Here is a 25,113-nt window from a genome sequence, read left to right on the forward strand (position 1 = left end):
GCCCTATTCTCTCCCTAGTTACCCTTTTGACCTTAATATATTTGTAAAAACCCTTTGGATTCTCCTTAATTCTATTTGCCAAAGCTATCTCATGTCCCCTTTTTGCCCTCCTGGTTTCCCTCTTAAGTATACTCCTACTTCCTTTATACTCTAAGGATTCACTCAATCTATCCTGTCTATACCGTACATATGCTTCCTTGTTTTTCTTAACCAAACCCTCAATTTCTTTAGTCATCCAGCATTCCCTATACCTACCAGCCTTTCCTTTCACCCTGACAGGAATATACTTTCTCTGGATTCTCGTTATTTCATTTCTGAAGGCTTCCCATTTCCAGCCGTCTCTTTACCTGCGAACATCTGCCCCCAATCAGCTTTTGAAAATTCTTCCCTAATACCATCAAAATTGGCCTTTCTCCAATTTAGAACTTCAACTTTTAGATCTGGTCTATCCTTTTCCATCATTATTTTAAATCTAATAGAATTATGGTTGCTGGCCCCTTAGTGCTCCCCCACTGACACATCAGTCACCTGCCCTGCCTTATTTTCCAAGAGTAGGTCAAGTTTTGCACCTTCTCTAGTAGGTACATCCACATACTGAATCAGAAAATTGTCTTGTAGACACTTGACAAATTTCTCTCCATCTAAACCCTTAATGCTATGGCAGTCCCCTTGCATTGAAATAAATGCAGTTTAATGTTTTTGGCCTACCTTGTCCCTGCCTGCCCTGATTGTTTGACTCACTTCTGTTCTCAACTGTACCAGTCTCAGATTGATCTCTTACCTCACTATCTCCCTGCCTCCCTGCCCCCCCCCCCCCCCCACCTTACTAGTTTAAATCCTCCCGAGCAGCTCTAGCAAATTTCCCTGCCAGTATATTAGTCCCCTTCCAATATGGGTGCAATCCATCCTTCTTGTACAGGTCACTTCTAACCCAAAAGAGATTCCAATGGTGCAAATATGTGAATCCTTCTCCCATAAACCAGATCCTCAGTCATTCATTCATCTGCTCTATCCTCCTATTCCTGCCCTCACTAGCTCGTAGCACCGGGATTAATCCAGATATTACTACACTTGAGGACCTCCTTTTTAAATTTCTGCCTAACTCTCTGTATTCTCCTTTCAGAATCTCAATCTTTTCCCTTCCTATGCTGTTGATTCCAATGTGAACAATGACCTCTTGCTGGACCCACTCCCCCGTGAGAACATTCTGCACCCTCTCTGAGATAGCCTTGATCCTGGCACCAGGGAAGCAACACACCATTCTGCTTTTTTGCTGCTGGCCACAGAAACGTCTGTCTGTACCTCGGTCTAGAGAATCCCTTAACACTATTGATCTCTTGGAACCCGACGTACCCCTTGTTGCATTAGAGCCAGTCTCAATACCAGAAGCTTGGCTGTTCATGCTCCGTTCCCCTGAGAATCCATCAACCCCTACATTTTCCAAAATAGCATACCTTCTTAGATAACACAAACTTACAACCATTACCATCCAAAAGGACAAGGACTGCAGATACATAGGAACACCACCACCTGCAAGATCCCCCTCCAAGCCATTCACCATCCTGACTTAGAAATATATCCTTCAATGTCACAAGGTCAAATCCAGGATTTGCTTTCCTAATGGATGACAAAGACAATTCAAGAAGACAGCTGTCACCACCTTCCCAAGGGCATCTAGGAATGGGCATAAAATGCTTACCTAGCCAGCTCTGAGATGCTCACATCCCAAAAATGAATAGAGAAAAAATATTTTGTAACTTGGACTTCAGGGGTTGAGTTATGAGGAGAGATAATTTAAATTAGGCTCAGTTGTCTGGAATTCAAAAGGGTAAGGATAAGGATCTGATTGAAGTTTCAAAATATTAATAGAAAAAAGACAGATAGATAAACTATTTCCACTAATTGGGAGAATTCAGGTCAGACTGTTCAGAAAAGATGTAAGTATACACTTCTACACACTCAGGGCAGTGGATGTTTGGAATCTCTTCCACAAATGGCAATGAATGCTAGATCAGCTGTTAATTTTAATTCTGAGATAGGTAAATGTTTGTTAAACAAAGGTATTAAGGGATATGGGCCAAAGACACTCATAAGGATTTAAGCCACAGATCAGCCATTATCTCATTGAATGGAAGAACTCCTCTTCCTATGTTCAGTGAATAACTCACCTCCTGATTCTTAAAAGTCTGTCCATATCCACAAGGCACAACTCAGGAGTAAGATGGAATGTTCTCTCAATTGCCTGAATGAGCACACCTGCATAACAGACAGGTACCTTGACACTGTTCAAGACAAAGCATCCCATTTGGTTGTCACCCCATCTAATGTGCTCAGCATTCTCTCCCTTCATGGCTCACACGGTGGCTGCAACATCTACCATCTACAAGCTGTACTATGATAACTCACCAAATCACCTTACACAGCATCTTCCAAATCTAAAAGAGCAAGGGCAGCAGCAGATACATGGGAATGCCACCACCTTACATTTCCCCTCTGAGCCACCCACCATCTTGACTTGTAAATTTAACACCATTTCTTCATTATTGCTGGGTCAATGTCATTGAACTCCCTTCTGAACAGCATTGTCGATGTACCTGCACCTTATGGACTGCAGTGGTTCAAGAATGTAGCTTACTGCAACCTTCTGAAGAGCAATTAGGCCTGTGCAACAAATACTGTCAGTGACACCCACATCCTGTGACTGAATGAGAAAAGAACTCTAGGAGTTACTGCTGTCAGGAGTAGTGGTTAAAATGTTACCCTTTGGCGTAACTTGCCTTCAGATTGTGTGGTTAATGCAAAGATCTATCAAATCACTGAAAAACCAAAAGACAGATCCACCACTGATCACTAACTTGGCACTGATAATAACAAAGACACAGCTGTTCAGACAAACTTGCAAAATGCTCCTCACTAAACTTGGCAATGTATGCCAAAATTGGGTGAACTGTCCCACAGACCGCTAGAACAACAATCTGACATTATCATACTCGCAACATCAAGACCTTCAGCCAACACACCAAACTCTTCCTTTACCATTCATAGGAATTTCCTCTCTCTCTGGCCTCCAGGAGTGGCCTCCTGGCATGGCGTGTTTGCAACATGGTGTGGAGCCGGGGCCCAGTGAGGACTGGAAGCTAAGTGCCAGCGTGGTCTGCTGTACTGAACTCTTTTCTGTAATACTGGAAATTTTATTTCTGCGACAAATCTTGAAACAAAAAAGAAGCTGCTTGTGGGTATTTTTGTATCTAAAAATCGGTATCTAAACTTTTCACTATATTCATTGAGTATATGTGACAATAAAGGCTATTCTATTATATTTAGCTACCAGAGGTGATGGAACAGTGTATCATTGTAAGGGATTTACTCGGCAAACTCACAACAGTGATGCTGTACCTCATCATTTCTCATGTCTTTAGGTCAAACATGGACAATAAAAACTACTAATTACCTCATTGATCCTCCACTTTCAACAAGTCATACAGGAGACGTTGAGTGGATCCATGAGGTACTGTGGTCAATTTCACTGAAATCTGTGACATCATGGCTTAGCCCTCACTCTACCACATTTATCCAGCCAGAGACCAACCCTGGTTCAATGAGGAATGTAAAAGAGAATGCCAGGAAAATGGTTAGGTATACCTGAAAGATGAGGTACCTCATTCTTGTCTGGCTACATGAGATAAACAGTGTTCAGCAATCACACAACTAGTGATAAGCTCCAAAATCATGCTCCATCTAGTTGTGAATAGTGGTGGACAAACAAATAAGGGGAAGAGGACACTTCGTGAACATCTACATCCTCAATGATTGGGTGTCCAGCACACAAGAGCCAAAGACAAGGCTGAAGAATCTTTTAGTTTTTAGCCAGAAGTGTCAAGAGTATGTTCAATCTCAGCTCTTCTCAAGATCCTCACCATCGGAGACCAGTCTTCAATTAATTTGACTCGCTTCATCAGAAACAGTTATGCATGCAATATATAACAATATGTATGCATAACAACTTCAGGGCTGTATTAATGGACTTGTGCTCCAGAACTAGCCATGTCTTTTGACATGCTGTTCCAGTACATTACTATCTCGCCATCAAAACATTAGTATGTTGTACATAGGGCATTGGAACAAGCATAGATAATTTAGTTATTTTGGTCTGGTCCAAAATACAATAAAATCATTGATGATCTGCTCGTAGTCGCAATTCCACTTTTGCATCTACCCCTAATATCTTTGACGATCAAAAATCTATTTATCTAACTCTGCCATGAACAAATTCAATGTCCCAGTATCCTGAGTGATTGTTTTCCTCATTCAAGCAAGTATAGAATATTCCACCACACTCCTGACTTATGCCTTGTAGATGCTGGACAGGCATTGGGAAGGAGAAAGTAAGGACTGCAGATTCTTGGGCTCAGAGTCAAGAGTGTAGTGCTGGAAAAGCACAGCAGGTCAGGTAGCATCTGAGGAGCAGGAGAATCGATGTTTCGGGCATAAGCCCTTCATCAGGCATTGCGAAGTATGAAACTTCAAGCTGAATGTTATCCAAGTCTTTCTAAATGACCTGTTTGGTACCTATGGCATCGCTAACTGTACTGAACATTGTGCAAGCAACAGTGAACATCTACACTAGAGTCAGAGACTCATAGAGATGTCAATGCCGACCAGTTATCCTAACCTAATCTCGTTCCATTTGCCAGCATTTGTCCCATATCCTTCTAAACCCTTCCTATTCACATACCCATCCAGATGTCTTTGAAACGGTGTAATTGTACAAGCCTCCACTTCCTCAGGCAGTTCATTCCATACATGCACCACCCTCTGTGTGAAAAAGTTGCCCCTTAGGTCCCTTTTACATTTTTGCCATCTCGCCCTAAACCTATGCCTCCAGTTCTGGACTCACCCACCTCAGGGAAAAGACTTTGACTTTTTACCCTATCCGTGCCCCTCATGATTTTATAAATCTCTATAAGGTCACCCCTCAGCTTCCAATGCTCCAGGGAAAATAGCCCCAGCCTATTCAGCCTCTCCCTATAGATCAAATCCTCCAACCTGATAAAGGGCTTTTGCCTGAAACGTCTCCTTGGATGCTGCCTGACTTGCTGTGCTTTTCCAGCACCACACTCTCGACTCTAATCTCCAGCAACTGCAGTCCTCACTTTCACCTATAGCTCAAATCCTACAACCCTGGCAACATCCTTGTAAATCTTTTCTGAACCCTTTCAAGTTTCTTCTGTTTTACTCGGGCTCCCTGATGTCACAGTCCATCAAATACCACATCCATGTCTAGGACAATCACTCAGCTTACAATTTTGTCTATGTTTGGAGCAAAGCTGCAATAAGGCCCAGAATAACTGGATGTTGATGAGCAGATTGGTGCTGTATATGTGCTGCCCAATGACACTAACAGTAATGCCTTCCATCACTTTGCTGATGAGTGAGAAGTGAGGGGTGGTAATTGAACTGATTAGATTTGTTCTGCTTCTTGCACTTATTCCATATGTTAGGTAGACGCTAGTTTTGTAGCTATACTGGAACAAAATTTCCAAAGAACATGGCTAGTGAAGGAGCATGCATTTAGCCTTACATCCAGGATAATAAAATCTTCTGATGATGAGTTACCAGAATCAAGACATTAACTCTGCTTTCTTCCCACAGATGTTGTCAGACCTGATGAGTTTTCCCAGCAATTTCAGCTTTTTCCTCGATCTGGAGTGAGTTGAATTGTCTGAAGACTGGCATCTGTCATGCTGGGGTCCTCACCTTAAAATGACTGATTTAGCACAAATGTTTGCAAACACTTCAGCCTTGTCTTCTGCTCTAACGTACTGAACATCCCATTATTGAGGATGGGAAAGTTTGTGAAATATCCTGTTCCAGTTGTTAAATTGTCTGTCACCATGGTAGGACTGTAGAGCTTGATCTGATTCACTTTTTGTGGGATTGTTTTGCCAGGTTGGCATTTTTTTTTTTAAGAGATGTCTGGTGCTCCTTCTGTTACAAAAAAATAAATCCAAACTGACAATGACTGTTCCAGTGGTTCAGTCTCCAACTTCAGTTCAGTAATGAAAGGTATAATGGACAGTATGATCAAGTGGCACTTACTCATCAATAACCAGCTCACCAATGCTCAGGACCATTCACTCCAGCTCTCTACAAATATGGACAATGGAGCTGTTTCTCGAGGTGAGGTGACAGTCACTGCTATGACATAAGGTGTGACATCAAAGAGATCAGGTGTGACATCAAGGAGAATAGGGCTAGATGGGTAGAAGTGAGGAAGCTTTCTGGCAGCTGGTACATATCCAGCATAAAGGAAAATGGCTGTAGTTCCTTAGGGCCCATTATCCCCTCCCAAGACATCAACACAAGTCCTCAGCAAAATATTAATGGAGCATGTTCCCAAAGGAGAAACAAGTCATAACAACTGTCACATTTTTGAGTTTTACACTGGATTCTTCTGCATCAGTGATCACTCATGGAAATTGTGTTCCCAATGATCTGGAGTGCGTATTAACAACACATTTGGTTAGCAGCTTTAATATAGATAAATGAAAATACATAAATATTTATATAAATAGCAACTAGACCCAGAAATCAGTGCTGCAAATTCCCACATTAGATAGCAGGTGGGGAGAAAAGCAGTTAACGTTTCCTATTTAAACATATCAACAAGTACCAGAGAAGACCATTCAACCCCCTCGACTTGCACCGCCATTTAGTAAGACACTAGCTGATCTGAAATTCTCTTCTCTTCATAAAGGAGAAACCGGCTCTCTGCCGGTTCAAAAGCTCTGTGCCAAAAAAATAATTTTGCTTAAAAATAAAAGTATATTGTACACGCTGAGTTCTGAGGAGGATCGTTGAACTTAAAACGTTTACTCCGATTTCTCCACACAAATGCAGCGAGACCTCTAAACCTTTCCGGTAATTTATGTTTTTGCGACATCTGATTGGAAACAATAAAAACATGATTTGCTTTCTCTCTGTAAATGAAAACTTTAAATGGAAAGTTTAATTCTCAACGTTGCAGCTTTAAAAAGACACAAACCAAACAGTTGCTCCTCTGCAGTCCGGTTCCCAGGGTACATTGTACCGCATTGACGGCTGCCGTAAAATATCATGACCGTAAATTAGCCTGGGCCGCTGGACGCCAGAAGTCCCACCCAACCTGCAGATCATTGGCTAATTCAGAAGATTGACTACACAATTGACCATTGTTTGATGGGGTTCCTGGAGGGGGTGAGGCTTGCCGTGTTGGTCTTGTGGTTGTGGGGATGGGGGAGGGGAGGAGAGGCTTTAATTTCACAAACAAGGACATGAGTGTCAGATTTCTCTTACTTCATGGTATCACTGGGTTAGCTTATTGTACGTGACGATCAACCAACTGTTTTCAACGGTAAGTTCTTTATTTCCAATGTACCCTCTTGTTTGGAGTTGCCCCTTTTAATTTGCAGCGGTTTCCAGAGATTCCAACAGTTTACTCTCATTAATTATCCTGCCCAACTCTGGGCAGTTGAAATGTTACTGTGGTTCCGGTACTTAAAAAAACGTCGGCGTTTTTTAGTTATTAATTATTTCAGGAGTTGCTAACATTCTTTATATCTCTATGACTATGTCTGTAGCACTGTTAAAAATTAGATGTTCACTTAGGTGACTTCTCAATTTGTCAAATCTTCTAATAGTCACTTGCTGTCATATTTGAACATTTTTGCGATGTCAACCAACTGCTTAATCAAAACATGTTAACTTTACTGTTCGAACATTAATATTCCTGCAGTATGGTACAGCACTATATTGTGTATAGTTCTATCATGTCACAAACCAAAATCAATTATAATTTGAATGCATATCCAGAATGCACTTATAATATTAATGCTCTTTGTGCTACTTCCTCTTTTATGGCTTTGCTCCCATCTATCCTCGACCTCTCTTTCGCCTTTGGCATGGCTGACCACTAATTTGTCTCAAATCATCTTTGTTATCCAGTCTTATGGGCTCTTGGTTGTGCGCATCTATCAAAGCCAATACTTTTGGCACCTTCCAATGTTTGCAAGTCCGGCATCTTATTTGTTCCCAACTTGAACTTCTGTTTCATATCCTTTCCATCACAAGGACCCAGTCTGTCATATTGTCTTCTATTGGTTGCACCTTCACACTTTCACTGACTCATCTATGACAGATGCCCTCAATATCTAAACGTAACTACTCAAACTGTCTTGCCACCCTTTGTACAAAAATAGGAAGGACAATTAAATTAGGAAGAAACAGCTCTGCTACTAAGGATGCGTAATAAAAATAACCCTTATCCACATCTCACTGACAATTAAAATAAATGAAGCAGCCAGCAGACACTGTCAATAGCTGAAAGGTGATTTTAAAAAAAAAGGAGTCATGAGAAATGGTTGGGAGAGAAGTGAAGCATGGCTAGAGCGGCAGCAACTAAGAAGAAAAGTATTGTTTTTTTTCTCCTCTTTTCAAAATTGACTCTTTCTTGCATGTGCACACATGTGGTCAAAACTTTGGCAATCCAAAAGTTTATAAGAACTCTTGATCTAACTTATTAGTCTTCTGAAATCAAGTTTATGGAGTAGCAGGAAGAACTTTTGTCCCTATGATTTCCACAGAAAAGTGTATTTCTTCAGTCTTGTACACTGACAAAAGAGGAGTTCCCAATTTGAAGTTAATCCCTTTCCATTATTTCATAATGCAATATTTTATGCTTAAATTATTCCGTAGGTACAGTTCTTCATCATATAAGAAATTGACACCATCTCCAATTACTGCTGCCCCTCTTAAGTCACCCAACAACCTGACTTGGAACTAGCGTAGGAGGAGGTCATGGACCATTGTATCTGCACTGGTGCTCAATTTCCCCTTGAATACCTTGATTGAATCTACCTACACCATGAGACAATAAGATGAGGGAGCAGAAGTAAGCCATTTGGTCCATCAACTCTGTTGCATTGTTCAATGAAATCATGACTGATACGACAATTCACTATCCTGCTTTTTCCCTTGACCCTTTATTCCCTTACTATTTAAAAATCTGTGAATCTCAGCCTCGAATATTCTTAACAATCTCACCTCTGCAGTAAAGAGTTCCACAGATTCACTACCAACTGAAGGAAGAAGTTCCTTCTCTTTTAATAAGCAGGTTTTGAATTTATGGGGAAAACCCCTTCAGATTTCAAATAAATACTGTAAGGATTCTCTGATTCTCTAACTACTCAGTTGGGACTACTCCACAGTGCAAATGAAAGGATGCTGCAGGGAATGGAGGGTTCAAGTTATAAAAATGGACGATATACGGTTGGGACTTTTTTCACTGGAACGTAGGAGGTTGAGCAGGTGACCTTATAGAGATTTATAAAATCATGAGGTGCATAGATAAGGTTAATAACAAAGGTCTTTTCCCTAAGGGGAAATGTTCAAAACTAGGGGGCATATTTTTAAGGTGAGAGGAGAAAGGAGCAACTTTGTTACACAGAGTTGTTGGTGTGTGGAATAAACTGCCAGGTGAAGTGGTGGATGCAAGTGCAGTTACAACCTTTAAAAGGTGTTTGGATAAATTCATTTATAGGAAAGCTTTGGAGGGGTTCAGGCCAAATGCTGGCAGGTGGGATTGTTTAGTTTGGAAACCTTGGTCAGCATGGATGTGTTGGATCGAAGGGTCTGTTTCCATGCTGTATGACTTTCTGAAAATGGTTCCCCTCATGGCTCCATTCCTTCTCTTGCAAATGACCCAAACTCTGTGCCCACTGCTTCTCCATTTTTAAACCAATCATCATTCCTCCTTCATTTGAATACTTTCTGACTGTTCTTATTGCTAAATACATATGTAAAACTCTGTTGAGTAGCGTCTAGCAGAGGCTGAAATTACTTTGCAAAGTGCTTTGAAATAAAACGAAGAACTGATGATGGTGGAAATTTGAAAGAAAAACAAATTGCTGGAGAAACTCAGCAGATTTAGCAGCATCTGTGGATAAAAAGTAGAGTTCATGTTTCGAGTCCAGTGACGACTTCAGTCACTTGTTCTGAGTTTCTCCAGCACTTTGAGTTTTTGCTTGTGTGCAATGTACATTGTATCTGATTTTTTTTAAAAAACACTGTACAGTCTCAAAAGAAACAATAAATGTATTGTTAACTATTCGTACGAGCTAGGCTGCATTACACAAATAAAATCCTACATTATGGCAATTGGTGATCAATTTGAATGCGGTCTGTGGTACTGCAAATTGAATGCAAAATATTTTGTTCTAGTTTAATAGATCACATGGAGGAATAAACATAACAGGATCACATGATTGTGAGTTTTGAGAAGATTTGTAGCTCGGGTTGAGGCTCAGGTTGTAAGTTGGCTAGCTGAGCTGGAAGGCTTGTTTTCAGACGTTTCATCACCATGTTAGGTAACATCATCAATGAGCCTCCAGTGAAGCACTGCTGTTATGTCATGCTTTCTATTTATGGTCTTGATCTCTTAAGGTGGATAATATCATTTCCTGGGTCTTTTTCTTGGTTGGTAAATGGGGTCCAAATCAATGTGTTTATTGGAATTCAGGTTTGAATGCCAGGCTTCTAGAATTCCCATACATGTCTATGTTCAGCCTGTGCGAGGATGGGATGTGTTGTCCCAGTTGAAGTGATGTCCTTTTCTGTCCGTATATAAGGATACGAGTGATAGTTGGTCATGTCTTTTGGCAGTCATTTCAGAGATGTCTTTGATGTAACATTGACAGCACTACTAGAGGAAACAAGGACACAAACACCAGACAACACCAACCTCATCAGCAAGGACAACATCCTCAAGCTAGTAGACCTGTGCCTTACTACAAACTTCACCTTCAATGACAAGACCTACAAACAAATCAACGGAACACCCATGGGATCACCCGTATCAGGGTTCTTAGTAGAAGCATTCATGCAGAGACTCGAACGAACAGCCTTCCCCACTCTCCAACCCAAACTTTGGGTCTGCTACATGGAAGACACCTTTGTCCTCACAAAACGGAACAAATTAGAGGAAACCTACATAATCATCAACAATATCCTTATGGCATAAAATTCACACAAGAGGAGAGTAACAACAGACTCCCCTTCCTAGGCGTCACAATGGAACGAACAGTTAGCGGAGAACTTCAGACCAGCATCTACAGGAAAACAACACACAGACCAGATACTTAATTAAAGAAGCAATCATCCAACACCCAGAAACTGACCTGCATCAGGACATTATTTAAACGGGCCACAACACACTGCAGCACACAGGAACTACAAGCAATAGAAGAAAAATACCTATACAATGTATTCAAGAAGAACTTCTACTCAAACACAGTCTGCTGATTCCAAAACAACAAACAGACACAACACACCCAGAAATTCTAGCCACATTACCATGCATCAAAGACATTTGTGAAATGGCTACCAGACCACTCCGACCCTTTGGCATAATGGTAGCCCACAAACCTACCAACACGCTCAATCAGCAGCGGCTGATGAACCTAAAGGACCCTATACCAACAACGAGCAAAATGAATGCCATTTACCAAATATCATGCAAAGACTGTAACAAACAAACACTACATTGGACAGACAGGCAGAAAACTAGCCACTCGGCAAATGAACATAAACTAGCCACCACAGACATGACCCCCTTAAAGATGAAGAAGGATACCACTTCGACTGGGACAACACATCGATCCTCAGACAGGCTGAACAAAGACATGCATGAGAATTCCTAGATGCCTGGCATTCAAACCGGAACTCCATCAATAAACACATTTGATTTGGACTCCATGTACCAACCTCTGATAAAAAGAACCAGAAATGCTATCACCCACCTCAAGAGACCAAGACACACAAATAGAAAACAGGACCTAACACCAGCGCTTTACCAGAGGCTCACTGATGATGTTACCTAGCATGGGGACGAAATGTCTGAAAGCAACCTTCAGCTCAACAAGAAAACTTATAACCAGGATCGCATGACTCCTGTTACAACCAAAGATTTGTGTTTTACCATAAATAACAAACCCAACCTGGGTCAGTGGATTTGGTAGCTATGTGTAAAAGTCCACAGTTGGGAGAATCATTGGTTGGAGTTCTTTTTGATGAACAGGTGCTTTTCTGTTATGGATTATATTTAACCACCTTTAAATAAATAACCAGGCTGTTTACAGTCTGTGTTTCAGTGCTGCACTGTGTTCTTTGTGTGGGACCAGTCAGCAGTGAGGCTGATGTGGTTCTTAAATGACACAAAGGTAGATGGGAGTGGGAGTTGAAGATGCAAAAGTGCCTCAATGAGATTTACAGAGGCTAAGTGAGTCAGCAAGAATACAATGTGGAGAAGTGTCAGGTTACCCACTTTGATAGGGGAAACAGTAATGCAGGGTATTTCTTAAATGGTGTGGAGGTACTGATGTTAGACTGCGGTGGACAAAGTTTAAAAATCACACAACACCAGGTTTATTTGGAAATACTAGCTTTCGGCATGCTGGTAGCTCGTCTGATGAAGGAGCAGTGGTGTGAAAGTTTGTATTTCCAAGTAAACCTATTAGACTATAACCTGGTGTGATTTTTAACTTTCTTAAATGGAGCGCGGCTGGGTGGTGTTGAACTTGCAAGACCTTTGATTGTTCATGAGTCACAAAGTTAACTTGCAAGTATAGTGAGGAATTAAGAAAGCAAATGGAATGTTATCCTTTTGTTGCAAAAAGATTTGGATGTGAAGTAAAAATGTCTACTGCAATCACGTTTTACATCTCCAGAATAGTGCAGCTTATTATTGATTCAAATGAGAAATCTTAAATAAAAGCCAACATTTAATTGAAAAGAACAGAATCATAATTTTTGATAGAATCCAGTTGTTGCATGTAGAATTCATAGAATCCTTACAGTGTAGAAGCAGGCTGTTCAGCCCATAGAGTCCACACTAACCCTCCAAAGAGCAATCCACCCTGACCCCACCCCCTACCCTAGACCCTTGCATTTCCTGGCCAATTCACCTAACCTGCATATCTTTGGATTGTAGGAGGAAATCAGAGCACCCAGAGGAAACCCAGACAGGCATGGGGCGAATGTGCAAACTCCAGAGTTTTTCCTGAGGGTGGAATTGAACTAGGTCCTTGGTGCTATGGTACAGCAGTGTTAACTACTGAGCCACTGTGCTGTCCATGAGTTGGGAATTCTCAGTTATTATTCCTGGTTATCACTATTCTTTACCTCATGATCCTGAGTGCTTCTTTTTATACATAGTCATGGGGGTTCTGAAGTATGTGTAGTAGCATTGCTAAGCAGGGAAAATAAAGTGAAAGATAAAAATTTTCTGATTGGCTATAGTCGGCATGGATTTGAGAATGGAGAATCATGTTAGAACTTGGAGATTTTTGAGAATGGTACTAACAATGTTGATTAAAAGGGAGTTAATAGAAGTGGTATACTTGGATTATCAGCAGGATTTTGATGAACTCCCCCCACAGGATGCTTATCAAAATTTTTAAAATACTTGGGATAGAAGGTTATGCGCTAGTGTGGATCAATGATTGCCTCGCAGACAGAAAACAGAAAGTCAGAATAATTGGATCACTCTTACATTGGCACACTGTGACATTAAATTTGAGTACAGCTGTAGTGAAGTCTTGTTTCACTTGTATTGGAGCTTGTTTAGACCACACCTGAATTACTGTGTGCAGGGGTTGGGGGGGGGGGGGGGGGGGGGGGGCAATTAGACCAAGTGAATTGATCCCTGATCATTGCTGAGCCTGTCTCAAACTCATTTGAAAAAAGTGTATTCTGGTGAACATGTAAAATAGACCAGCTGTATAGAAATGCATGGCCAACATTTCCTGTTTTACATCATTGTTGAAAATAGCCAGGGTGAGTTTTTTTTAAATACTGTTTTTGAGCTTTATTACTGGACAAGGATTTTTTATATATAGCAAGTGACTGGTATTGTTAATGGTTTAGTATGTACATAATTTATGTTTTGAGAAAGATTTTACTTCAGTCATGTTTGTGTGTATCTACATCAGAAGGATGTCCAATTATCTTCCGTTGGTACAGTGACTCATTCTCCAGTAGTCGCCTGATGTTCGTACACATGATGAACACTGAAATAAATTAGCTTTTGCTACAGGGGTGAAAGTGGTGGGAAGACAATAGAATAGAAATTTATTATTTTTTTTACTTTTATTTGTTGCCCTACCATGTCACCTACATTAATGCAGAAGTCATACATAATTTTTTAAAAGTAAAATTAAGACAAAGCTCGTCGCAGTTCAGTTAATGGCTCCAGGACTGAGGGAAAGCTGGTTTAGGAACAATGGACTACTCTGAAGATGCAGCCAGGGCAAGACTGTGACGCAGAGCCGCTGGATATTAGGCCGGAAGGCTCTTCCAAAGACAACCACCATGTCTGGTTCAGACCACGACACCTGAATGACGCTGCCTGCCAAGCCACTGGTGCCAAAGACTAAGGAGACCACCATGCTGGGACATGACTGTCACACCATGAGACCATCACACTGTCAGACCACTGCATAGGGCTAAGGCAACCTTTTTCCTTCCTTCAAACACCTGTCTAGCTGCAGACCTGGAGCCTTGGCCTAACCTGCAAGTGCAGGCTTGGGGAGCCAGAGCAGGACTTTTCCTCACTCACTGGAAACCCTGGGCTAGGCTCATCCTGGAGTTCTGGAGGCTTAAAAGAAAAGAAAATGAAGAAAAATGAAAATAAAGAGCAAAAATGAAAAGAAGAAAAAAGAGAAAGAAAGCCAATGGGAGCCCCACTGCTCCACTGCCATTTTGAGAAAAAAGGAAAAGGATGAAATAATTTTGTGTGATATAGTATTGAAATGGAAAGGTAATAACTGTTGACTCTGAAAATCCCTCTTCATCTTATTAGCAAAGATAGATTTGGTCATGGGCTTGAAAGCTGCTGTCTGAGGAACTTTGTGCATCTTGTAGATGATACCTGCTGCTGCTGAGTATTGGTGGTGGAGGGAGTGGAGACTTGTGGTTTTGGTGTCAGCCACGTAGGGTGCTTTGGTCTGGATTGTATCAAGATTGTATCAAGTGTTGACCTTTTTATTTCAAAGGGAAAAGAGTATAAAATTATAGAGGATTTGCTGAAACTCATCTGTTCACGATATTCCAGCTGTGATTTATTTTCATCCCCTTTTTCCAAAGGATGATGTAATGACATTGAAGGCAGTCTAGCAACGATTCAGTAAGTTGGATCCTAGTGTAGAGGGACTGTCATGTGAGAAGCTAAATAGATTGGGCTTGTACTCATTGGAGCGTAGAAGAATGAGAGGTGATCTTACAGGAACATGTGAGACTCTGAGGAGACTTGTCCAGATTGATGCTGAGGGGGTTGCCTCCCCTTGTGGGAGAATCTAGGACCAGAGGGTATAATGTCAGAAAATGGTGTTGCCCATTTAAGATCGAGATGAGGATGAATTTCTCTGAGGGTATTGAATCTTTGGAGAACCATTTCTGACGAAGATTTCAAGGTTATGGTGTTAAGTATATTTAAGGCTGAGATAGCAGACTTTTAACCAGTGAGGGAATCAAGAGTTATGGGGGAAAGGCAAGAAAGTGGGGTTGAGAAATATCAGGTCAGTCAAAACCTCATTGAATGCAGGCAGAGCAGGTGGATGGGCTAAATAGCCTACTTTGTTTCTAGGTCTTATGATCTTATTTTTTTTCTGCTCAGCTATTTATTTGTTTTCTTCACATTTTTTTTTTAAAAGTTGATGTCTGATATTCTGCCAAACGAAAGTGTTCTGTAATTTGCTCAGCCCTCTCTTCAGTAAAAAAAAAATTGAAATGTGGCTCCTCCTGTGAAAATGTCGAACATCTAAAGTAGCAGATGAGCTGAGTGAGGAAAGAGTAGGATGACATTACAAAGATGGAAATAGACAGTTTTAGAAAATGGTGCGGCGTTGTCCTCTAAGACTTTTCAATAAGGTTGTCTTGCGTCTGCATCTGCCACGTTTTTGCTTACTTGCTTAACCTGTCTATATCCCTCTGCAGACTCTGTGTCATCTTCGGCACCTGCCTTCCTACCTATATATGTGCCCATGGCAAGAGTATGGGCTCAACCTACATAACCTCTCCTCATAAACAGTCTCTGTATTCCTGAGGTCAGTCTGGTGAACTTCTCTGGACTGCCTCCAACTCTGTTTTCCAGCTGTGGTCTAATTAGTGCTTTGTATAATTTTAGCAAAACCTGCCTACCATTGCACTCCATTCTCTTTAAAATAAAGGCTAACATTCCATTTGCCTTCCCTATAATCTGCTGAACTTTGCCAGCTTTTTGTGAGTCATGTATGAGGACTCTCAAGTCTGACTGTTCTGTCATTTTTATTTTTTGTTTGCAGTCTTTCTCCATTTGAGTAAAATTTAGTCCTCTTTTCTGCCTGCCATAGTGCATAACTGCAAATTTTCACATTTTACATTCCATCTGCCGTGTGTTTGCCCAACTGCTTAACATGAATTTATCCCAGGGCAGATCCTTTGGGTTGTCATCAGCACTTGCCTTACCACTTTTTGTGTCATCTGCAGACTTGGCTATAGTACGTTTTACTTTCTCATCCAAGTCATTAAAATATTCTGTAAATAATCGTGGCCTCAGCACTGATCCCTGTGGCATTCCACAAATTTGAGGTTGGCACCCAGAAACAATTCTTCTAATCCAAACCTCTCTGTCTTGTTAGTTAACCAATCATCTACCCATGCTAGATCCCAACAGTACATGTTCTATATTTTTATAAAATACAGGCATCCATTGAATTGTGCTGAACAGAAGAGCTAACTAATAAAACTTCTTTTAAACATTTTTTTTGCTTTAGAAACAGATTGAGAGTGAGAGATTAGATCTGATTACTGATGATGGGGAAGGAATCAGAGCTGACTAAAGAAATGGATTTAACTGGTGCTCGCCTTGTGTTCACCTCGGGTGTGCACTTAAGCTGTCTTTGGGGATGGTATTCATGCAGAAATGGAGAAAAGGCAGGTTGTCTTTTATGGTGTCAATTTTCCATTATGGTGGTCCAGTGTAGTGCCTTGGATATTTATTATATTCAAGGTGTTTTACAAATACAAATAATTGTGATCAGTGCAAATTGATATCCGTGGGTGTGTGAGAATCTGTTGTGGAAATTGAATAACTCTCTTGCAAACTGAGCTGCCTGACATTCCTCAGTAAATGTCTCTCTTTCAATCATGTTAAGGTAGGAATTTTCATATTGGAGAAATCTTTGGTTCCAGAAATGTGCTTGAAGCACAAAGGTCTAAGTGGCATAAGAGAAATAGCAAAAACATTTGCCTGTGTAATCTGAGTTCTTCCCATGAATAACACTGGCTAGCAATCCTTGATGTTCATTTCGAATGGGTGTAATTAATATTTGATATCTTGGAGAAATTATATAGTTTCAGTCCTTGCTTCACTTGTGACCTCAAATGCTTTGTTTTTGAAGGTGCTTAATGGACAGTGCAATGTCATTCAGCAGAAATATGTGAAGCTGGAAGCATGAGCCATTTGTTTGTATATATGCCTATCCTTTCATGACAGTCACTTGCAAGGCACACTGGCTTTGATTCTATACTGCAGCCCATCTTAGCAGGGTAACAGAATAGATGATTGGAATTTCTTCTATAGATTAGAATCACAGAATTGTTACGATGCAGAAGGAGACCATTTGGCTCATGAAGCCACCACCAGATCTTCAATTGACTTAAATTGTAATATTTGTGATCATCAACTGCATGCCTTTCCAAAATCACGTTCTGAATTTTGTGTAACTATTTATGTCCTTTACAAAACAAAGAAAGCTTTATATGAATATTGCTAGAGTTTATTCAATGGATTAAGCTGTAGAACAATTTGCAAAAATAGTTTGAATATTTTTCTCAATTCATGACTTAATTATTATTCTGCCTAAGTATGCTGGTATAAGGGATCAAAGTTGTCTACAACTGGGATGAAAACTACATTATGCATCTCCACATACAACATCTTTGAGCACCTAGAACTCTTTGCTTCTTTTCTGACTGGTTCAGGCATGTATTCTACTCCTAGTCTTTCCGGTCAATGTTTATATCTGAAATTCTCCATTCCTGGCAACATCCTGGTAGATCTTTTATGACCCTCTCCAGTTTAATATTTTCCTTCCTATAACAGGGTGACCAGAATTGGACACTGTACTCTAGACAAGGCCTCACCTACATCCTGTACAACCTCAACGTGACATCTCAACTCTATACTGAAAGATCTGAGCAATGAAGGCCAGCTTGTTAAGCGCCTTTTTAACCACCTCTCCAACTCTGCAAATTTCAAAGAATTATGTACCTGAACCCCTGGGTCTGTCTGTTTTACAACATTACTCAGGGCCCTACCGTTAATTGTATAAGTCCTGTCTTTGTTTGTATTGCCACAATGCAATACATCACATTTATCCAAATTAAGCTCCATCTGCCACTTCTCAGCCCATTTGACCCAGTTAAACAAGATCTCCTTATAATCTTGGATAACCTTCTTCACTGTCCACTATACCACCAATTTTGGTGTCATCTGCAAATTTACTAACCATACGTCCTATAGTCTCATCTTGACCCAGACAGCTCAAGGTTGAGGAAGGTGTATGTGTCATACCGATTTTACCTTTTCCTTGATTAACATATTTAATTGCTATATTCATGATGCAGTTGATGTGTCTGTGTATAATAGTATTATTAGTTGAATATCATATTTAATTAGCTTTTCACATTTACAGGCACCTTTGCTAATCTCACCAAAGGCATTCAATATTTTCGACAGTTTATTACCAGAATACTTTAACCATGTCTGGAATGCGGTTTTTGTACTCCAAAGTAAGTAATGAATTATTGCTGGTTTTAAAAATAAAAATTTGAAAAGTGAGTAATTGATTGTGGTTGCTGTTTGGTTTATTAACAATAGAATGCAAGTAAAATGCTGCACTTTCAATTGTAACACAAATGGTCCATTCTTTTCTTCATTTATATAAATGATTTGGATGTGAGCATAAAAGGTATACTTAGTAAGTTTGTAAATGACACCAAAATTGGAGGTGTAGTGGGCAGCGAAGAGGGTTACCTCAGATTACAACGGGATCTTGATCAAATGGGGAATGGGCTGGGAAGTGGCAGATGGAGTTAAATTTAGATAAATGTCAGGTGCTGCATTTTGGGAAAGCAAATCTTAGCAGGACTTATACACTTAATGGTAAGGTCCTAGGGAGTGTTGCTGAACAAAGAGACCTTGGAGTGCAGGTTCATAGTTCCTTGAAAGTGAGTCGCACGTAGATAGGATAGTGAAGAAGGTGCTTGGTATGCTTTCCTTTATTGGTCAGAGTATTAAGTACAGGAATTGGGAGGTCATTGGTTAGGCCACTGTCGGAATATTGCGTGCAATTCTGGTCTCCTTCCTTTCGGAAAATGTCGTGAAACTTGAAAGGATTCAGAAAAAATTTACAAGGATGTTGCCAGGGTTGGTGGATTTGAGCTATAGGGAGAGGTTGAATAGGCTGGGGATGTTGTCCCTGGAGCGTCAGAGGCTGAGGGGTGACCTTATAGAGGTTTACAAAATCATGAGGGGCACGGAAAGGATAAATGGACAAAGTCTTTTCCCTGGGTTGGGGGAGTCCAGAACTAAAGGGCATAGGTTTAGGGTGAGAGAGAAAACATATAAAAGAGACCTAAGGGACAACTTTTTCACGCAGAGGGTGGGGTACGTGTATGGAATGAGCTGCCAGAAGAAGTTGTGGAAGCTGGTACAATTGCGCCATTTAAGAAGCATTTGGATGGGTATATGAATAGGAAGGGTTTGGAGAGATATGGGTCAGGTGCTGGCAGGTGGGACTAGATTGGGTTGGGATTTCTGGTTGGATTGAAGGGTCTATTTCCATGCTGTACATCTCTATGACTCTATTGAAGGAATCTGTAAATCTAGCATCTATAATGAACAGTGAATCTATTTGGGGACCTGGATCTGGGATAAGCTACATGGGGTTTAGTGAAATCTCATTAGGCACAGAATGAAACAGATTAGTAATGATTTAGATTATTTAGTGTGGAAACAGGCCCTTCGGCCCAACAAGTCCACACCGACCCGCTGAAGTGCAACCCACCCAGACCCATTCCCCTACATTTACCCCTGCCCCTAACACTATGGGCAATTTAGCATGGTCAATTCACCTAACCTGCACATTTTTGGACTGTGGGAGGAAACCGGAGCAAACCCAGGCAGACATTGGGAGAATGTGCAAACTCCACACAGTCAGTCGCCTGAGGTGGGAATTGAACCCGGGTCTCTGGCACTGTGAGGCAGCAGTGCTAACTGCTGTGCCACCGTGCCGCCCATTCTATTCGCCCGTGCTATTCAGTTTGCTCATCTTATCCATCAGGTTTATCATTTGGATTTTTTTTTAATCTACTTGTCAAACAAAACAAACTGGGAGCTGATTTAATTTTTAAATTGTGAAAATTCATTGGAATATGAAATGGAAATCTGTAATTTAGCAGGCTAATGATTAAAAAGAGCTTTTTTTTTATATTTCCCCCATCATCCAGAATTCCTACAGAATACTTTCTGGCTCCATTTGGTGATGTGGCAGTAATCCACTTGTGGGGTTGCTACAAAATACCAAAGAGACAAGACAAAACACCTGATGACAACCTTATGCTTCATAGCTACAGACGAGATCAGCTACAGCGTCGGGCAGGTAGAGGAGAAAACTCACAAGTTGATGCAATGTACCAGGTCGTGCCAGGAAATTTACCTGCTGCTCGAGAGAAACAATCCAAAGAAGTAAAGCCATTGATATGTACTATTTTACTGGGCTTGCTGCTGGTAATTGCAGCAGTAGTTGCATGGTGCTATTACACTGCATCATTGAAGAAATTAAACAGCTTCAAAATAGATCAATTGGAGCTCTATAAGGATGGTTTTTTCATCAAGAATACTGCTAACATGGTTTTATTTGAAATGGGTTTCAAATCTGCTCCTATTGACCTTGAATCATGTTTTCAAGATGAAGCTGGAAATGAGGTAAACTGCACAAAATCTGGCGAAGAAAAGGTGGACTTCTTTGTCAAAGCCTTTAAACCCAAAGATACCATAACTTGTTACAACATTGAATGGAAGACAGTCATATTGGACTCTGTTGTTGAACATTGCATGCATTGGGCAGATGGACATTGGTATGGAGGAGCAGAAACTAGCACACAGCATTGGCCTATCAAAATTTCAGGTGTAATGGATCCTAAGCCATATGTAACAGGTGATGTGTACTCAATACGTGATGGATTTGGTGGAATTCTAGAAAGGTATTGGATCTCCTCTAAATCTGTAGCTGTTCGAGTTAATGACTCAGTCCCTCTACACATTGGTTGGAACAGCTCAGACAAAGAAGCATTTTGCCTGCATGCTCGCTACAAAGATTCTCCATTTCAACCGACCACAGGACAACAACCATTTGTAGAACTAAGTTATCAAGTCTGTATTGGTTCTGATTTAAAAATTATCCACAGATACATGGCCAAAAAACATTTCAGAAAGCCTGAGATTACACCTTCAGAATTTATGTTCAGGTACCCTAAATGGTCCACGTGGGCTCTGTTTAAAACTGAAGTGAACCAGGATAAAGTTTTGCGTTATGCAGAAAAAATCAAGAAGTATCAATTCAACTTCAGTCATATTGAAATAGATGATCAATACTCCAGTAGCTATGGAGAATTTAACTTTGACCCAGTGAAGTTTCCAAATGCTTCAGAACTCCTTCAAAAGCTCAGGGATGATGGATTCCAGGTGACATTATGGGTGCATCCCTTTGTTAATTATAATTCTCCCAGTTTTATCAAGGGTGTAGAAAATTCTTATTTTGTGATGGATCCCAGTGGGAGATTTCCTGCCTTTGTGGAGTGGTGGAATGGGATTGCAGCAGTTTTAGACTTCACCAATCCTGAAACCACAGATTGGTTTCAGAAAAAATTGGAGTACTTAAGGTCAAAGTACGGGATTGTGTCTTTCAAATTTGATGCAGGTGAGACCAGTTACCTACCTGCAAAGTTTAGCACTCACAAGCCTCTGTCTGATCCGAGCTTGTTTAGTAAATTGTATGCAAAAATTGCAGCTTCATACTGTATGTTAGCTGAAGTGAGAGTAGGCTACCACACACAGAATCTCCCCTGTTTTGTTCGTATGATTGACCGTGATTCTGTTTGGGGTTATGAGCTTGGCTTAAAATCCCTGATTCCAACTGTCCTCACCATGGGTATTTTAGGATATCCCTTCATATTGCCTGATATGATTGGGGGAAACGTTTATCCAAACAAAACTGATGGCCTTGATGAGATTCCAGACCGTGAGCTTTATATTCGCTGGCTCGAACTGTCAGCTTTTCTTCCAGCTATGCAATTTTCCATTCCTCCTTGGCTTTATGATGAGGAGGTTTTGAAAATTGCACATAAATTCACTCAGCTCCGAGAAAGTTTAGTTATGCCCCTTATGCTTCGGCTCGCAGAGGAAACCACTAAGACAGGTAATCCAATTATAAGGCCCCTTTGGTGGATTGCTCCAAATGACAAAGTGGCACAAAAGGTAGACACACAGTTCCTCATTGGGGATTATCTTATGGTAGCCCCCATTCTAGAAAAAGGTAAAGAGGCAAGAGATATCTATCTTCCTGATGGTAAATGGCAAAGTTTTAATGGAGACCTTTTTGATAAGACACCAAATTTGCTAACTGACTTTGCAGTTGACCTTGATGAAGTGGCCTATTTCATCCGAATGATCTGATTTGCCTTTTGTTAATTTGGAGTTTTTTGGATAACTAGTTAAAACAGGATTTTGTTTTTTTTACAAACTATTATAGTATCTGTGTTCAGCTATATTTAATTCCAGGATTATCCACAAATATATATTAATATTATACTTGGGGCACCTTTAAAATTTGAGTAAATGGAGATTTTTTTTTAAAAGTTCTCTTTCCCTAGATGAAACGGTCATCACTTTTTGAAGACTAATCACTCCAAAATGAAAAAGAAAGTAAGTGAACAGTAAAGCTAAATGAAATCAGAAGTATGTTTTCCAAAATTTCTTTTAAAGGAAAGGCTTATTTCTGTTAAAATCACATGAGTGAACTAGCAACGAATTGGAAATAAATCCAGGTCTAATGTTTTAGTAAATCAGATAATCCTAAATTATTTTAGTAAGAAACAGATCAAAAAAACACATTGTACTTTATATACATAACTAATTTGGAGGAGATGGTGGGATGCTGAACTAGTAATTCAGCAGGCCCAGGTGATGCTTTAGAACCTGGGTGCAATGATGATGATGATTACCGTGATGATTAATAATGAAAGGATCTAAAATGAAAAATAGTTTCATAATGATCTTTATTGAGTCTATTGCTGTGAAAACTCATTTAGTTCACTAATATCCTTTTGTTTTTAGGGCAGCAAATCTGCTGTCCTTACCTAGTTTGACCAATATGCAACTCCATAGCAATGTAGTTGACTCTTGTCTGCCGTCTGAAATGGCCGAGTAGTGATTCAGTTAAACAGCATTTGAGGATGCGTAATAAATGCCAGTGATGCCTGCATCCCACAAAAGGTTTTAAAAAAAAAATTGAGAGCAATTGAATCAAAACTGGCCAAATTAGGAGGCATACAGGAGAGACTACAGGAAGTAGGTTTGGGAAAATTTATTACAAATCCAGGTCATTGAAATTAACTTTGTCATAGAATTGGGAGAGAGGAGAATTGTAAAACTTTCTGGTGTGGAAGAAATCTGGGCATTATGGAGCTTTTTGAAAGTGAATTTCAAATGGAAAAAAGTAAAATTGACAATAGATTATAGTTGTGAGAAATGTAAGAAACTGGAAAACTATAAATTTTTCTATTCCAGTGATGGCAGAATCAAACCCATACAACATTTTGAGAATTTGAAAGTAATTTTTGTTATTAATAGACTCTCTAGATTAGGGGCAGAAATCAAAAGCAAACTTATTAGAAAATTGAATGTATTAACACAGTGACTTTGAACCTGAATGCATTATTTAATTTATTAAAGGATGTAAGGAGAAAACAAGGAAATGGGAAAGGAATAGATGGTAATAGTGGAGGAAACCCTATCGTCACAGGTGCAGAGGGTTGAATTACGTCTCTGGGATTGATATTTTCAGTTATTATATTTGCAATGACTATGGAATGAGTTAGCACAATGTCCTAAGTTTTGCAGTACAGGTAGTCCTACAATAACACGGTAGTTGAATTCCTGTGCAACACCGTGGGCGGCACGGTGGCACAGTGGTTAGCACTGCTGCCTCACAGCGCCAGAGACCCGGGTTCAATTCCCGACTCAGGCGACTGACTGTGTGGAGTTTGCACATTCTCCCTGTGTCTGCGTGGGTTTCCTCCGGGTGCTCCGGTTTCCTCCCACAGTCCAAAGATGTGCAGGTCAGGTGAATTGGCCATGCTACATTGCGCGTAGTGTTAGGTAAAAGGGGTAAATGTAGGGGAATGGGTGGGTTGCGCTTCGGCGGGTCGGTGTGGACTTGTTGGGCCGAAGGGCCTGTTTCCACAATGTAAGTAATCTAATCTAAAAAACCGTGTTCTAGAAAATCACGCAATATATGTAATAGGGCCAATGGGGGAAAAACAGGGTTGGGGCGAGCGACCAAAGATATCTGTAAAATTTAAAACAAAAATAGTAGTTAGCCTAACACAAACGATAGCATGGTCTAAGTAAATTGTTAAAATATAACCTAAATTTAACAATTTAACACTGAAATCACTGACTACAGCATTGTAGTTCTTCATGAAGCTCTTCAGAAAGCACATGAGCCGACTGACCACATGATGCTGACCCGCAAGTCCAGTTCTCCACAAGAGTCTCCCCCAGTTTGAATAAAATTCCTTCTAAATATAGACTACAATTCCCAGTTTCAAGGTTTGCAGAGCTGACTGCATTCCTGTTTTAGCTGAACACACAACTTGCATTTTGCAGACGGAGGATCCTGAGGCTGGGTTTTGCCGTTCAACTAGTGCCAGGAATGGAATCCCATAATGGTGAATGGGAGTTTGCTTTCAAAAAAA

The 25,113-nt window shown here is 40.4% G+C and overlaps 1 protein-coding gene across 1 annotated transcript; it reads left to right on the top strand.

The window, feature by feature from the left end:
* Positions 1 to 7,280: 7,280 nt before the first annotated feature.
* myorg (myogenesis regulating glycosidase (putative)) lies at positions 7,281 to 23,801 on the top strand. Its single transcript, XM_043687494.1, has 3 exons — positions 7,281 to 7,393; positions 18,768 to 18,864; positions 20,584 to 23,801. The coding sequence occupies exon 3, from the start codon at positions 20,693 to 20,695 to the stop codon at positions 22,808 to 22,810; it is 2,118 nt and encodes a 705-aa protein (XP_043543429.1). The 5' UTR covers positions 7,281 to 7,393; positions 18,768 to 18,864; positions 20,584 to 20,692; the 3' UTR covers positions 22,811 to 23,801.
* The last annotated feature ends 1,312 nt before the right edge of the window (positions 23,802 to 25,113 follow it).

This window comes from Chiloscyllium plagiosum, chromosome 1 (genome assembly GCF_004010195.1).
Source record: "Chiloscyllium plagiosum isolate BGI_BamShark_2017 chromosome 1, ASM401019v2, whole genome shotgun sequence".
Lineage (NCBI taxonomy): Eukaryota > Metazoa > Chordata > Chondrichthyes > Orectolobiformes > Hemiscylliidae > Chiloscyllium > Chiloscyllium plagiosum.